The sequence below is a fragment of the Camelina sativa genome, chromosome 8, assembly GCF_030686135.1.
Source record: "Camelina sativa cultivar CO46 ecotype springtype chromosome 8, ASM3068613v1".
Classification (NCBI taxonomy): Eukaryota; Viridiplantae; Streptophyta; class Magnoliopsida; order Brassicales; family Brassicaceae; genus Camelina; species Camelina sativa.
This window is the reverse complement of record NC_141887.1, coordinates 7,037,456-7,053,141: the sequence shown is the minus strand read 5'-3', so window position 1 is coordinate 7,053,141 and position 15,686 is coordinate 7,037,456. Positions and strand designations below refer to the sequence as shown.

At 34.6% G+C, this 15,686-nt stretch overlaps 3 protein-coding genes and 1 pseudogene across 5 annotated transcripts; 3 read left to right on the top strand and 1 right to left on the bottom strand.

Annotated features, from left to right (window-relative positions):
• Positions 1–780: 780 nt before the first annotated feature.
• Positions 781–2,876, bottom strand: LOC104706621 (uncharacterized). Of its 2 annotated transcripts, XM_010422817.3 has the most exons (4): positions 2,635–2,876; positions 2,180–2,274; positions 1,791–2,068; positions 781–1,702 (listed from the first exon to the last, which is right to left on the bottom strand). In XM_010422817.3, the coding sequence occupies exons 1-4, from the start codon at positions 2,662–2,664 to the stop codon at positions 903–905; spliced, it is 1,203 nt and encodes a 400-aa protein (XP_010421119.1). In that variant the 5' UTR covers positions 2,665–2,876; the 3' UTR covers positions 781–902. The 2 variants fall into 2 exon arrangements, with proteins under 2 accessions (XP_010421119.1, XP_087319310.1); XM_087463184.1 differs by lacking the exons at positions 2,180–2,274; positions 2,635–2,876 and having other exon boundaries at positions 781–1,707; positions 1,791–1,931.
• Positions 2,877–3,925: 1,049 nt separating this feature from the next.
• On the top strand, positions 3,926–6,767 carry LOC104706620 (cytochrome P450 86B1-like). The gene is made up of 2 exons (XM_010422816.3): positions 3,926–5,539; positions 6,031–6,767. Exons 1-2 carry the CDS (start codon positions 4,274–4,276, stop codon positions 6,454–6,456), a joined length of 1,692 nt encoding a protein of 563 aa, XP_010421118.1. The 5' UTR covers positions 3,926–4,273; the 3' UTR covers positions 6,457–6,767.
• A 2,369-nt stretch (positions 6,768–9,136) lies between these two features.
• Positions 9,137–12,323, top strand: LOC147939772 (uncharacterized). Its single transcript, XM_087461021.1, has 3 exons — positions 9,137–9,238; positions 9,428–9,520; positions 11,808–12,323. The coding sequence occupies exons 1-3, from the start codon at positions 9,137–9,139 to the stop codon at positions 12,321–12,323; spliced, it is 711 nt and encodes a 236-aa protein (XP_087317147.1).
• Positions 12,324–13,404: 1,081 nt separating this feature from the next.
• Positions 13,405–15,158, top strand: LOC104706619 (serine/threonine-protein kinase-like protein At5g23170 pseudogene; annotated as a pseudogene). The gene has a single exon (XR_015563085.1). The product of XR_015563085.1 is annotated as a serine/threonine-protein kinase-like protein At5g23170 pseudogene (transcript).
• Positions 15,159–15,686: the final 528 nt, after the last annotated feature.

The window sequence follows — 15,686 nt, the reverse complement described above, 5'->3', positions numbered from 1 at the left end:
GTGAAATGTTTTACCATTCAAATTTTACATTTTTTGCTTTGTTTTTTTGTTAACTCTAAAAATATAGGCATTAACAGGACATCTATATCTTGTTTGAGTGTTATGAGAAGACGAATAAATTATCATGGAGCCTGCTTACCTCACTGGTTAATCTTTAGAAAGAAAGGCAATTGCAGAGGTCCTGATTCGAACCGCGACAACCTCACAACAGAGTGGGGAGTTGCATGTTTTGGTCCATGGTTCGAAAAGATTGAGAATTAAGGTCCATCATCTCCATATTGTTATTACCATATGATACTTCTTATCCTCGAAACATGAAATTAGATTTAGAATTTTAGAGTTTTATATATACATTAATACATATTTTATATTCAAATGTAGATTTTTTTTTTCTTTTTTCTAGCGGATGTGGATTTGTCTAGTGGAGGTCAAATCATTTACAAATAAGAAAACACTTGGACATTTATGAACAACGATGTGATGTTAATTTAATAACTTTGACTAGCAAACTTGATCGATAATCAAATCTATCAATTTAGTCATCACCATCGTTCCAACTCTATGATTACATAGGCTTAATGCAGTTTCCCTATCCAAGTTGCACTTGTTCTATCACATATTTGTGTGGTGCTCTTCGTGCAGAGTATTACGGTAAAAACCTTTCAATCTATTACTATAACCTATCGAAACTCAAATAACAAAGATTTTTTTTGTGCAACAACCCGAAAACAGTGTAAAAGATTAAAATAAAGTCTTGGAAAAATACTAAGACCAAAATAGTGAAAGACTAAGTGAAACGACGTCGCATTGCTAGTCCAAAGAACACAGAGGAGCATGGTTTGAAAATTGAAACAGAGCCTTTCAAGTTTTGAAGAAAACATAAAAAAGAGAACTGGAGACGCTTAGCTCCATCTTCTCCGATCCTCCTCTTCGTTAACCGGAGTATACCAATCTGGTCGCCTCTTAGAGTTGCTCAGCCTGTAATTCAGCAATAGTTCCTCGTTACTTAACGCCCTCGTTGCCACCAAAACCAGTGTCTTTAGAACCGGAGCTTCTAACCCGTTTTTACTCCCTGTCTTAAACCAGAAGCTTCCAAATCTCTTCATCTTTATTTCTCCAGAATCCCCAAAAGATATATTCGGAATGTAAGGCCGCAGATCTTTCTCCATCAAGGGGAAGTCATAAGGACATATCATAACGTTTGGAGTCATCTCTTTCGCCGGGTGGTTAGCTAAGTGAGCAAAAGCCAATGGATTTCTCCTCTCAAGAACATCTTTTGCTCTACCCGAACCTTCGAGCGGCTTGCTCAACGCTTTCCATAACCTGTCTGACCCGTTTTCAGCGGTTTTGGTGTTTGAAACAACCTTAGGTGTGTAGGACCCGTTCCATACTTCCCTAGACTCTCCCCCAAGACCCCAAGGCTGAGCGTTTATTACAGTTCCATCGTATCTTGTAATGAGATACGAGTTCTGTGAATCAACCTTCGGGTACCCGGGAATGTACCTATAGAAAGCAGGAGAGTAAATAACCCCAGGGTAAAAGGCTAAGACGGTTCCAACATCTGCTTCGCCTTTAATGAAACAACCTTGACCAGCGTCTTGGTGAGGTATTACAGACGGTTTGATCTCGAGGGTATAGCCCATTTGGTCCATTAATCTCTGTGAGACCTCGTTGAGTTTCAAAGGCTTTGTCTCAGGAACAACTGTGCTGAAGAAGAAGAATCAGTTTAAGATGAAATAAAACGGTGAGCATAAGTTCGCAAATCGGTTGAAGTAAAGTCTAACACTTACGAGGCTTAACTGCATCTGAGGAAGCATTACTACTACCAACGGCGAAAGTAAGACCACTTCTACGAGGAGGAGGAGGAGGGTTTGTCGATAGTGAGCCCGACTCGTTCTTGCTAACATCAGGAAGAAGGATTTCATCCATCAAAGAGCAGAAGTTTTCCACTTGGTAGTGAATATTCTCTTGAACTTGCTTCTGCTGCTCAGATAAAGTGGTTTTACCAGCCATCTCAATGATCTCTTCTGCATCTGTCTCCTCAGCTTCTCTTCCCAACCGATTATAACTAAACACAAATTAATAACTATGGAGTATCATGAGAGCAGTGGGAGAATGATGATAACACAGATCCATAAAAGAATCAGACTTTGACTCTTCACAGAGACAAATAACAAACCTTGTATACATAAACAGTTTGTTAACGTCAGCTTCAAATTGCAGTTGCCTTGGGTTCTTAGCAAATGTGGTACTCTTGGCAAGAACTCCAACAGCCTAGAAAACACAAAGTAATCAAACAAACTGAACTATGGTCTACAATCAGAAGTGCCTTAAAACTGGACCTTAAACCCTGCAGATGGTAAGTTCTACATAGTGATCCCGTGAATCCTAAAAACTGATCAAATGAGCAACTTCATATGACATTCTAACACTTAAAAACGAAACCTTTACGATTCTCCTTCAACCTAATTTGTATCTCTTCTAATCTTCCAACAAACTGATGCAAATAGAAATGACTAAATCCGACGGAAAAATTTAAACTTTCTTCGTACCCAGTTTTAAAAAAACAGAAAGGAAAATATCGGACAAGGTCAAAAAAAAAAAAAAAAAAGCAAGAGATGATGATTCAATAACCTGCTGGAATTTGTTGAAAAGAGACGCCATTTTTGTGTTTCTTTCCTCACAAACGATCCTCCACCGTCTCAGTTATAAGGATTTCAAGAAACGGCTGAAGAACATCAGGAATCGCAAGAGCTTGGAGTCGAATCAAAAACCTCCATTGATGAAGAAGACTGCATCTAGTACTAGTACTCCGGAGCACACAACAATCCACGGCTCCATCACCATGGTTGGGCTTTATTTCTTGATAATGGGCCAAAAAGATTTGCTTTGAAGGCCTTTTCTATATATATATTTTATTCTTTTACAAACATCTGACGTAATCAATCATGGCATAATTAAGTTAATTCATAATTTCTTTATAAACTAAAAAATGTATTACTGGATGAAAATTTTAAATCTTTTTTTAGCTTAATTTTTTTTGTAGTCTTCATTTATTTACAAATTAAATTTTACATAAGAGAATTTATAAAATTTCTCATTCTATTTACCCGCTATATGTGGATTAAAAAAAATGTTTTAGATTACAAATATCTAAAGTATATATATGTATGATTTACATATTAAAAAAAATAATCATAGTTAACTAAGAAAATTTTGATTTAACTAAAAATAAATCAAATTCCCAAGTAAAATTCTTGTAGTGACAAGTAAGAAAAACAAAACCTCTCAATATTTTGATCTTTTAGTATATAGATCATGCTGTTGTTTAATAATTTTGCATATTGATCTTCCAATTTTTTAGTACCTTAATTATAACTAAAATTTAGCCATCTACTTTCTCTAATTATACCATTATAAAAAATTCAAATTAGTGATAATAAGATACCCCGACGAGAAATTATCATTAGTTTTCTATAGAGATGATACCTACATTTTATTTGGTTTATCGGGAATATACAATTCATTTAACTCTCTCATAAGAATAAAAGAAGCAAACGTGGACGAAAGCAAAAAGCTAAATTATAGTACTCCCTCCATTTCAAAATATAGAATGTTTTAATTAAAACACGCAGATTAAGAAGTCTTTATTTTTAATAAGTTCAACCAATTAGAAACAATACTGCATAATATAAAATACTAAACTAATCTAAAAGTTTGCATAAAAACTTGAAAACATCCTATATTATGAAACAAAAAAGTTCTCTAAAACATCTTATATTTTGAAACGGAGGGAATATATGGTAAGAGTGAGAAAATAGTATTATTAATTTAGGTTACCCATCGCCAACAACCTCTCTCATTTGGTCAAAATAAAGTTCTTAACTCTATTTGTTTATGTAAACCCCCAAACCTAAATTTTTATAATGTAAACCCCCAAAAAGGTTCGACCTTTGGAATTCTCAAAAACGGAAGCAAAACCCCAAAAGAACCCTACTTATAGTGAAAGAAATGTTAACAAAAATATACACGAGAATCAAAGAGGAGCCACTTGAGAATATAAAGTTCACAGTTTTTGTCTGCTCACCAAATCAAACCAATTTCTCCTGAGAGCCAAAGTTTTTGTTTTTCTTGTCACCCACAAGAAACTCATGCAACATTTCTTCACCACCCACTAGCTAACTAACGACTTCCATTGTTATTAATCTCTCTTAACTCCTCTGTTGATTCTTCATTTCCAAGATTCACTCTCTATCTTTTCACTTTTGTCACAATGAGTTTCAATTCTTCTTACAATTTCACATTTAATGACGTTTTCTTCTCTTCTTCTTCTTCTTCTTCTTCCGGTGACCCTTTGGTTTCACGGAAGCTGTTTCTTTTGAGAGATGTTCAGATTCTTGAGCTCCTTATTGCCCTTTTCGTCTTTGTCACTATACATTCCTTGCGCCAGAAGAAATACCAAGGTCTTCCCGTGTGGCCGTTTCTCGGGATGCTTCCCTCTCTAGCTTTTGCCCTTAGAAGAAACATTTACGAGTGGCTATCAGATGTTCTCTGTCTTCAGAACGGAACTTTTCAGTTCAGAGGTCCTTGGTTTAGCAGCCTTAACAGCACTATTACCTGCGACCCAAGAAACGTTGAGCATCTCCTCAAGAACCGTTTCTCTGTCTTCCCTAAAGGTTCTTACTTTCGAGACAACCTCCGAGACCTCTTAGGAGATGGGATATTCAACGCGGATGACGAGACTTGGCAGAGGCAAAGGAAAACAGCGAGCATCGAGTTTCATTCAGCCAAATTCAGACAGTTGACCACTCAATCTTTGTTTGAGCTCGTTCACAAGAGGCTCTTACCTGTTCTCGAGACTTCGGTTAAGAGCTTGTCTCCTATAGATCTACAAGACGTCTTGTTGAGGCTAACGTTCGATAACGTATGTATGATTGCTTTTGGAGTCGATCCAGGATGTCTTGGTCCTGATCAACCTGTGATACCCTTTGCAAAAGCGTTTGAGGATGCTACTGAAGCCGCGGTTGCGAGATTCGTCATGCCTACTTGCGTGTGGAAGTTTATGAGGTATCTTAATTTAGGAACAGAGAAGATGCTAAAGGAGTCAATAAAGGGTGTAGATGATTTCGCTGATGAAGTTATCAGGACGAGGAAGAAAGAACTGTCTCTTGAGGGTGAAACTACGAAGAGATCAGATCTCTTAACGGTGTTTATGGGTTTGAGAGATGAGAAGGGAGAGAGTTTTTCAGACAAGTTTCTTCGTGATATCTGTGTGAACTTCATACTTGCTGGGAGAGATACTTCTTCGGTGGCTCTGAGCTGGTTCTTCTGGTTGATAGAGAAGAATCCGGAGGTGGAAGAGAAGATCATAGTGGAGCTATGTAAGATTCTGAGGCAGAGAGGTGACCATGGAAATGCAGAGAAGAGAGATTATGAACCTGTGTTTGGACCAGAAGAGATTAAGAAGATGGATTATCTACAAGCTGCTTTGTCTGAAGCTCTCAGATTGTATCCTTCAGTTCCCGTGGATCACAAAGAGGTAACTTTTAACTAAATGTGCTCTGTTCTTTTATTTGCTTTAACAAGAAACCCGATTTGAATTTATTTTGTTTGAATAAAATTAAACTTTAGAATCAACTACTTACTGGTTAATGGTTATATTATGGTTCTTTTTATGAATATCATAAACATAGGATAAATAAACCCTTGGTAACTAACATTGAATTGTAAAAACTAAAAAAAACTCTTTCAAAAAAAAAAACATAAAATCCCATTTCTGTTTGTTTTCTGATTTCTATTATAGGTTACCTAATGTGTAACCAGATAAAGTTGATAGTATGAAGTTCTTTTTAAAAAGAACCATTTTGATTTCTTGGTAGCACACAAGAATGTAATGTTTTGTTGTTTCCCCATGAACCTGACGACCAACTCAATCAAATTAAATTTTCTATTATATTAAACCAATCACCTCGCGCGTGAGGTTACTATAGTGCTGCTGAAATTTATTTATTTTTTGGTAATATTATTCAGGTTCAAGAAGACGACGTATTTCCTGATGGAACAGTGTTGAAGAAGGGAGAAAAAGTTATATACGCGATTTACGCAATGGGTCGGATGGAAGCTATTTGGGGAAAAGACTGCCGTGAGTTTAGGCCAGAGAGGTGGCTAAGAGACGGACGGTTCATGAGTGAGTCGGCATATAAATTCACGGCCTTTAACGGCGGTCCACGCCTTTGTCTAGGCAAAGATTTTGCCTACTATCAGATGAAAGCTACGGCGGCCTCAATAGTTTACCGGTACAATGTGAAGGTAGTGAATGGTCACAAGGTGGAGCCGAAGTTAGCACTCACAATGTACATGAAACATGGTTTGATGGTGAATTTGATCAAAAGGAGTGTCTCCGAGATAGATCAATACTGTGCCAAGTCTATTATTGATGAGGGTTTTATTAATTAGTTGTTTTAATGTTTGAGATTTGTTAATTGATTAAGTTAATGACCATAAGAAGATTGTGTGCTTCTTTTTGGTTTACTTGAATTTTCCCAACTATGTTTTTTTTTTCCTTTTTTCAACTTGGTTGTTAGATGATGGTGTGATGTGTATATATATTAGTCTATGGGTTTGTGTGTATGTGCAAATGGGGAGGAAGTTGAATGGTTTATATATAGACCAATTATGCGTCATTGGTAGGAAATTAGTTGGAGGGGCTTGTAATATGATAGTAATAAATTTTTACTTGAAAATTTAAATAAAGTTATTTGGCACAATGATATTGTCTATTAGAAATTTAGAATCAATTTGGTAAATTAGCACTTTTGAAATTCTAAAGTATAGTTTTTCTGTATACTACTAGTATACGTTTACGCATGTCGTTGAACGGTGAGCGTCCATACCAAATCAAATACGTTTCCATATAAGTTAAACAAAGTCACGTCGCAATAACGTTTGCATGTGTCTCTCTTATGACCTCTGCCACTTTCAGAAAAAGGCCAAAGAGTTATGAACAGTATAAAAAGTGTATTTCACTAAATAAAACCTAAAATGCTTTTTTCATTTTGCATGTTTCTCTGTCAAGGTTCTGGAGATGGTGACTTCTTCAGAATTTTTTATCTGGCTCCTCTTGCTCACTGCATTTCTATGAGTAGAATTTTTATCAATTCAAGACTTTTTAACTTACCTTTCATTTATTTTTGTTTCCGATTGGGTGCAGTCTAGGTGTAGTTTATTGATTCAGCTCTTCAGTGGATGTTACTGATTGATCAGTGCTCACTTCTCAAGAACTTTGTTTGTATATGGATCTTGTGCCTTTCTACGTGAATATGCACTACAAAAAATCAGGTGTGTATCATTTATTTTGTATCACAAAACTAAATGAAGTAAATTTAAATTACTTATTTTCAAGTGAAGCAAATAAAAATGATTAACATCGATTAGATCATTTGATGTTATAATTATCTAATTTTACGTCAGTTATTTATAATTGATTCAGTTTCAACTAGTTTGTATCACTTCTTTTAAATTGATATAAAATATATTTTTATATCATTTAGATAATTGATGTTTTTTTGTGTGGATCAAATCACTTTTAGAAACGATTTAAAATTTACATCAACTAAAAACTGATGTTAAACAAAATTATATTGCAGTTCACATTCAACCTCGAGACATGTATGACATGGGCGATTCAGATGAGGTGGATGATGAAGTTGATCCTCTCTCCACTAATATTTCATAATCTCTATATAATTTTCACAAACAGAGAGTCTCCACGAGAGAGTCGTGGTTTGGTTTGAATTTTTTTTTTGTTCTTGAACAATTTTTTTATTCTGCTGTTATGTTTTTAAGGTTTTTGTTGCGTAAACTACATGTTTTGATAAATTAATTTGTTTAACTTTGCTATCTAAGTTGCAGACCGCATATTTGCTTTGCATAATTTGGTTCTCTAAATTGTTTTGGTTTTTAAGTCTAAGGCTGCTTTGTGAAATTTGTTAGTTAGATAGTTAAGATCATATGAGATCTAGGATATATGTTAATAGGAATATCTCTGGAATATCTCTTAGTATAGATATGATTCTATCTCCACACATTGTACTCTATATATACCTTTCTATGTCGAAAGATAATCTCCATGGAGTTTCACTTATAACAAAATTGCAGGCTTTGCTTTCCTAAGTTATAAGTTTTATTTTTGGTGAATGAGGTTTTCCTGAGTATATATATATATAGTTCCACAGGGAAGAGTTCAAGAACAATAAGAAGACATTTAGTTTCAGGGATTTAACTCTATATGAATAATTTGTATTTGCAAATTTTTGTTGTCTAAGTTGCAGGTTTTCTTGTCTAAGCTATAGAGTACAGATTTTGGTGAATTAATTTGCATAATTTCGTTTAAGTTTGAGACATTGCAGGTTTGTCTGCACCTTGAAAAGAGTCTGAAAATTTGTTTGAGTTTTTTGGTCTTAGACGATCTGTTCAAGTCATTTTTATTAAAAGTGAGCTACTATGTACGACACTAATGTGTTTGATACATGATGTCTTTCTATCACTTTTAATAATTTGAATTAATTTTTAAGTTTAAGGTTTAGCTTGAGACATTATATATAAATACAATGATCGAGATTTTAATAAAAAAATAGTGTAGGTTCTGATTCTTATCAAATTGTTCGATATTGTTAAACAAACTACCTTATTCCTTAAATTAAGGACGATTTATTCAATATGGACTAAATTAGTTATTTTCTTTGCGTATTATTAATAATATTGTTAATTGAGGTTAATTAAGTAAGCTAATTCATTTTTTTTGTCATTATCTTTACCAAGAATCGAGTTTTTTTTTAAATTTAACATGAACTTATAAAACCTCTTCAAATAAAAATTTATTTGGCGAAAACAAAATTTCAGATCCCACCCACTTAAATTTTGTCTCAAGCGCCAAACTATTAATTTTTACTATATATCGAAATGATTAGAGTTAGGGTTTATAAGGTAAATCTATTTGGTAGAAACTGCTGGCAGAAAAACAGAAGACGTAAATCTGGTAGAGTTAACTTGTTTTTTTTTTTCTTTTCTAGATCCTGCTTACCTATTCTGTAGTGTCTAACAAGTTTTTTATTTTATTTTTAGTTTACGATTGATGATGGATTCAAAGACACAAGCACCTGAAGATTTGTCACAGTTGGAAACTGATTACACGATGCCTCCTCCACTTGCTTCTGAATGTAAAAGTTTCAAGTGGAAAGTACAAATCATAGGTAAATCTGATTAACACTGACCATTATTTTTTATTAAATCATTTATATATATAGCTCTTGGATCTGTTAATAATTTTAAGTTTTCGACCAAAGCTAAAGAGATCAGGTATTAATATAATGCTAGTTTTTCTACGTTAATTTGTATCTTTATAATTTACTTTATCAAACTAATTTAGGCAAGAGCATGGGCTACAAGTTTTCCTGCAGCTTTTAAGAACAAACCAAATCCACCTTTGACAAACACACCAAGTTTGCCTAATCCTAATCAGGTAAATAGTATTCATATATTAATTTAAAATTTCAGATCCCACATTTTATATAATATATATATATATTTTTATCACGGAATGGACGATAGTGCAAATGGATATTCAAACAGTGGAAACAACGTTAGAGATATATGATCACGGAATGGACAATGGTGCCCATGGACTTAGTTTTACAATGTTTTTTTAGCTGCTTTGCTTTATTTATGTTTCATGGATTTACAAGATGGATGATTTATGTTATTTATTTTCTAATTTATGTTTAATATATGGTATTTTATTTAATTATTTTTGGTTTTAAATTTTTAATTTGTAATCTTTTATAAATCAATTAAATAAGCTATTCTGAAGTTAAAATTCAATTATTAATATGAAAATAATAATATTCGAATTAGTTTTTAACAGAATCATTAATGAAAACTGACAAAGTTACCATCAATTATGTACAAATGATAATAATATCTCAAATCGATTAACGCAAATGATACAGTTACTAAAATCACTTAAGAAAATTGATACTACTTTTTACTTCTAATATTTGAATCGGTTATTGTCAATGATACAACTAGGGTTGGGCATTCGGGTAACCCGTTCAGGTTCGGGTATTACCCATTCGGGTTCGGGTAAATGGGTTTAGAAATATAGAACCCATTGGGTGTTTTTAGATATATGGGTTCGGTTCGGTTTGGGTACTATCGGGTTCGGGTCGGTTTGGGTTACAAATTTTAAAACCTGATTAGTGCCCGAACTACCGGGTACCCGAAAAATAATTTTAGATAAATTTTGACTTATGTGACAAAATATTTTAGATATTTTGTTTATTTTTGATATTTAAGTATAAAACTAAATGAAATATTTAAAATTATAATCATAATTTTGGAGTAATTGCATTATATTAATGATAAATATTATAAATATGTTTATATATTTGGGTTTAATGAGTACCCAAACGGGTACCGGGTATTACCCGATCCTAACCCGAACCCACAAATATTAAAAAATAGAACCCAATAGGGTTTTATAGGCAAACCCGTACCCAACCCGAACCCAATTTTTCGGATCGGGTTCCGGATTGGATATTCGGGTACGGTTTTTATGCCCAGGACTATATACAACAATTAAAATCACTTCAAAAAATTGACACCAAAATAACATCAATTACGTACAAGTGATATTAATAGTACAATCGGTACTTGAAACTGATGCAATTATTCTAATCATTTGTGATAATTGATACTGATTTTAAATCAGTTTAACTAAATGACATAAATACTAACATCACTTAAATAAAATGATATAAACGTTGACATCAATTTTAAATAAATGATATATATTAACATTGATTATAATAATCAATGTAAATATTTGAATATTAGCATCGGTTTGATATAAACTGATATAAATTATTAGTGATGCAAATTATTTTTGCATCACTTAAAACTGATGCAAAAATAGAAAATAAATGATGTAATACACACTTTTTTTGTAGTTATGCTGTTGACATAGCATTATTATTGTCGGAGTAATTTTGTATTTACTTTTCTCTTTTGTTTTGATCATCATTCACATACTATTTTGGGTTGAAAAACAATGTACTTGGGTCTTAGTAGAAGCTGAGAAATTCACTACTCACAAAAGAAATTTGTTTACTTTTCCATTATGTTAACGTTAGTCGGTATTTCTCGTTCCCATCTCTTTTATTCTTTTATACTCTATCAAAGATGAGGTTATCGTGACAATTTAATTTTCAGGTATACGACATTCCTAACCGCAAGTATTCGAGACAGTTGATAAATCTGACTCAAGTTCAATAGAAGGATTAATTTGCCAAAGTGGCTTCAACTACTTTCCCAATGGATCCGGTAAAAACATGCATTGGATCGGAATGACCGAATTTTAGACAAGATGAAAAATCGTGTTGCACAAACATTACAGTATAGTGTATAAGAGCGCTAAAAACATAATGTTTGAATGAGAAGTAAACGTTCGAAATGGTTAGTTTGGAAAACTTACAATTCTGACTAAAGCTCAAATGTTACACTTTGGAAGTCAGAGGAAAACTCAACCGGATATGTATTATACTGCATATGCCACACTTTCTTGGCCATTTGCTTGTGAGTGGTCCGCGCCCTAGGAGAGCTGGTGTATTCAATACTGCTACTCCCACTTTCTTGGCCAGTTGCTTGTAAGTGGAGCCCTTGTGGCCATCCTAGTTCCATTGGTAAACAATATTTGCTTTGAAATAATTAAGATATATCAATATTGGTAAACATGGGAGCACCTTCGGCAGACAGGACAGAGAACGACGTGGGCAGATGGGGTCTGGTTCCCTAATCCCACGCCAAAGTTCTCCTTCATCGCTTGGTTAGCAACTCTCAATCTCCTCTCCACGGGGGATCGAATGTTGCGATGGAATCCGCAGAGTATTGTATCTTGCCCTTTATGCAGTGAGCCGCAAGAAACGCGTAATCACCTATTCTTTACATGCTCGGTTTCAGCTGAAGTGTGGACTGGTCTCACATCCAAGCTTCTTGCAACTAAATTCACCACCGACTGGGACACCATCCAGACTCTGCTCGCTGATAACACTTTGGGAAAATCTGCTCTGTTCCTGGTCCGCTACACATTTCAAGCTTCTTTGCATTCTCTTTGGAGGGAAAGAAACAACCGTCGACATGGAGAACCGGTAGTATCGCCAGCTCTCCTAGTTAAAAGACTTGATAGGCAAATTCGGGACCGCCTCCTCTCCCTACAAGGCGACAACAGAGTCGCTGGATACATGGAACTATGGCTAGCGACGCGTTGAGTCAGGCTCTTTTCACGTAGCTTCTCAAATGTAAAATCAGAATCACTATCAAACGTTTAACTATAGTTTGCATTTGATGTAAAACAGTTTTTTCGAATAAATTTTACATTTTATTCAAAAAAATAAAATAATAATAATTAAGATATAAGTCCATAGCTCAATATTTCATTATTATATCCATCTTTTGATATGTCTTATTTTTTTGTATAGAAATGTAATCAGAATGTATGCAGTTTGTTTCGACTGCATACATCATCAGACCTGAAAATCTGTTACATATTCGAGAAGAACGTGGAACAGTTGCGTTTGCGGAGACTTCCAATATTCTGTAAAGCTGATGGTAAGCCATACTATATTGCTTTCTTAGTCTTTGAGTCTGAAGGTTATTAAAGGTTATTGCAGTATTCCTAGAAGCATTTTCATCGGTTGAAATATTTCATATTTTTAAATTCTGATTTTAACGAAGGTTTCGGAAGTTTCTGAGAACGTAATAGGAGAGATTTTTTTTTTCTTTTCTTTTTTTCTGTATTTCTAAAAGAACTGCGCTTAATGCTTAAATAGACTCTACAAAAGATCTAAAAAAATCTATACAAATCATATCTACATCTAACTTATCTTGGCCCTAAATGAGACGAACAACTTCTTGTTCCGTAGAGTGAGGAACAGACTTTATAATCCGCTGATATCGATAAGATATGCTCTAAGTCTTTGAGGCTATATTTAAGAATATGTTTGTTATTCAGTCTTTTTGGTGATCATGATCAAGAGCTTCAACAATTCAGCTGCTAGCAAACTGAAGAGTAAACAATCATGAAAATTCATGTAACGAAGTCCAAAAATGTGTCTACTGTTTCATTCACTTTACCTTATTTTGGTTAGTTAAGAATTGGAACTTTACTTGTTTAATCTCTGGCTCTGCGACTCACTTTTCTCCGGTCACCTAAACGTACCGGTTAAAGAGGTTAGGCCAACAACATACGAAAAAAAAAAAAATTAATTAACATAGGGGACTCAGCTTTTAACATTAAACTTTGAACCCAACTATCTCAAAAGCATGTAAAATGTCCGAAAGGAATATGAAAAAGCATGATTATCATCATCACTGATATTAATAAAATAAAACGTACAATGTAAAAAAAAAAAAAGAGGAAAAAAAGCTTTATATTCCTTTCTTCCTTTTGCTTTTCTCAATAATTTTCGAATTATATAATTTTGATAACTTTATTCTTTTACACACATACACATACACATACACAATACATATTAAATCCTCTTCTGATCAATCTCTCAGATTCAAACTCACAGTCACAGATGAAGGAGTTTGATTACAAAGAGCTCGTCACTGCCACAGATCAATTCTCTCCTTCTCAACTCATCGGTAAAGGTAGCCATGGCTATGTGTACAAAGCCCTTCTTGATCATGATCATCACAAAGTCGTAGCGATTAAAACACCATCATCATTACCATTGTCTCCTTCATCATCATCATCGTCGTCATCCTCATCATCATCCAAATCAGAACAAACGAAGACACTAGAGAACGAGATCGACGTTATGTCGTCACTACCTTGTAACCAACACGTTTTGAGCTTTCTTGGCCATGCCGAGAAAAAGCTCATGGTCGTCGAGTACATGCCAAACGGATCACTACACCACTTATTACACGTGTCAGCTTCTCCTCTTCCCACTTGGCTTAAACGCATCGAAGTCGCCCTTCAGATCGCTCGTGCGGTTCACTTCCTCCACGGCAAAGGCGTTATCCACCGTGACATCAAATCGGAAAACATTTTGTTTTGTTCGAGTTGGGAAGCGAAGCTTGCTGACTTCGGACTCGCCGTCGATTTGGAAGAAGGTGATAAGATGAGACCGGCGCCGGCGGGAACTATCGGATACTTAGATCCGTGTTACACGTCACCGGAGAATCTTAGTACGAAGACTGACGTTTACAGTTACGGCGTCGTTTTGTTGGAGATATTTAGCTGTAGAAAAGCTATTGACGTATCTCGTTCGCCGTCGTCGATAGTGGACTGGGCGGTTCCGTTGATCGACGGAGGGAGGATCGGAGAAATCTGCGGAGGAGGAGGATCGGATGTTTTCCGGGGAATGAACGTTCGGTTGCTGAGGGTGGCGGCGAGATGCGTTTCGGCAGACGTGGAATCACGTCCGTGTTTAGGGGAGATCACGGCGGAGATAGTGGCGTGTATGGCGGAACCGTTGAAGAGTTTGCCGTTATGGATGAGCGTTTTGCGTCGGGTTGTTAGACTGAAACGGCGGAAAAAACTGTTGAGAGAAACGCTGACGTGGCCGGGTCAAACATGCCGGGTTTGGTGACACTTCTTATTAATTACAAAAGAATCAATCCTCCAACTCATTTGGGTATATTATTACACACCTCCAAATGGTAAGATTTATCGTTATTTTTAAATATAAAGTTTGAAAATTTTAAAGTGAAGAATTACTTTAAATTATCGTAGAATCCCATTTGGACTTTTTAAAGAATAAATACAGATTATTTTGAAAATTATAATATTTTGAGTAGAATTTATTTTGTTAAAGTTTAAAATATTTTATATTCTATAAACTTAAAAATAATCATATTTCATAAAAATTTAAACAAATATGACATAAAAATAATAGATGTTCAAATCATAAACGGGGAAAACGATTAGTTGTTTAATTTGTGCCAAAATTGTAACATATATGCTCAACCAAATCAACTTTTCATTATTGATGTATTGTTCGATAATAAACACGAATTTGAATGTCCATCATAAAACTGGGATTTGTAGGCATATCTGTAGAGTAAATAAAATTCATTCGTAAAGTTTTGTTTAATTCTGCTAGTGCAAATTCTGATACATCAAACTGAGTGTATCAATCTCGTTCGTATTCTATTATCATATTGTGCAGTATGATACATACTCTCATAATTTTTCATATTTTTATCTTATCTCAAATAATACCTGAGTTTTTTTGAAATAGCAAATTGTGCTTGCAAGATTCCAAAAGCACACTCAACATCTTTACAGACATCTTTTTGATAAGCAAATAAAGATGCTTTCGAGTCTTGCGAAATAGGAATAGATTGGATAAAACTTGTCCATTTTGGATAAACATCATATGTGAGATAGTAAGTCAAATAATACTCGTGTTCGTTGACAATGTAATTCAATTTTGAAACTCGAATTTGTAATATATCATCAAAAACTGGTGAGCGATCACGAATATTAATATCATTTAAGGTACCTAGAGGTTCAAAAAACATGTGCCATATCCAGAGATTTTGTCAACCTACAACCTCTACAACGGTTGTTGGTTTTCCAGATCCATGTGTACATTTCCCTTTCCAAGAGGTAGGGCAAT

Coding starts and splice junctions, on each gene's coding strand:
- LOC104706621 (XM_010422817.3), bottom strand. CDS start 2,664: ATGGCGTCTCTTTTCAACAAATTCCAGCAG. Junction 2,069..2,179: donor AAACTGTTTATGTATACAAG/GTTTGTTATTTG, acceptor ATTTGTGTTTAG/TTATAATCGGTTGGGAAGAG. Junction 1,703..1,790: donor CTCAGATGCAGTTAAGCCTC/GTAAGTGTTAGA, acceptor TCTTCAGCACAG/TTGTTCCTGAGACAAAGCCT.
- LOC104706620 (XM_010422816.3), top strand. CDS start 4,274: ATGAGTTTCAATTCTTCTTACAATTTCACATTTAATGACGTTTTCTTC. Junction 5,540..6,030: donor TTCCCGTGGATCACAAAGAG/GTAACTTTTAAC, acceptor AATATTATTCAG/GTTCAAGAAGACGACGTATT.
- LOC147939772 (XM_087461021.1), top strand. CDS start 9,137: ATGGATTCAAAGACACAAGCACCTGAAGATTTGTCACAGTTGGAAACT. Junction 9,239..9,427: donor GTAAAAGTTTCAAGTGGAAA/GTACAAATCATA, acceptor AAACTAATTTAG/GCAAGAGCATGGGCTACAAG. Junction 9,521..11,807: donor GTTTGCCTAATCCTAATCAG/GTAAATAGTATT, acceptor CACCTTCGGCAG/ACAGGACAGAGAACGACGTG.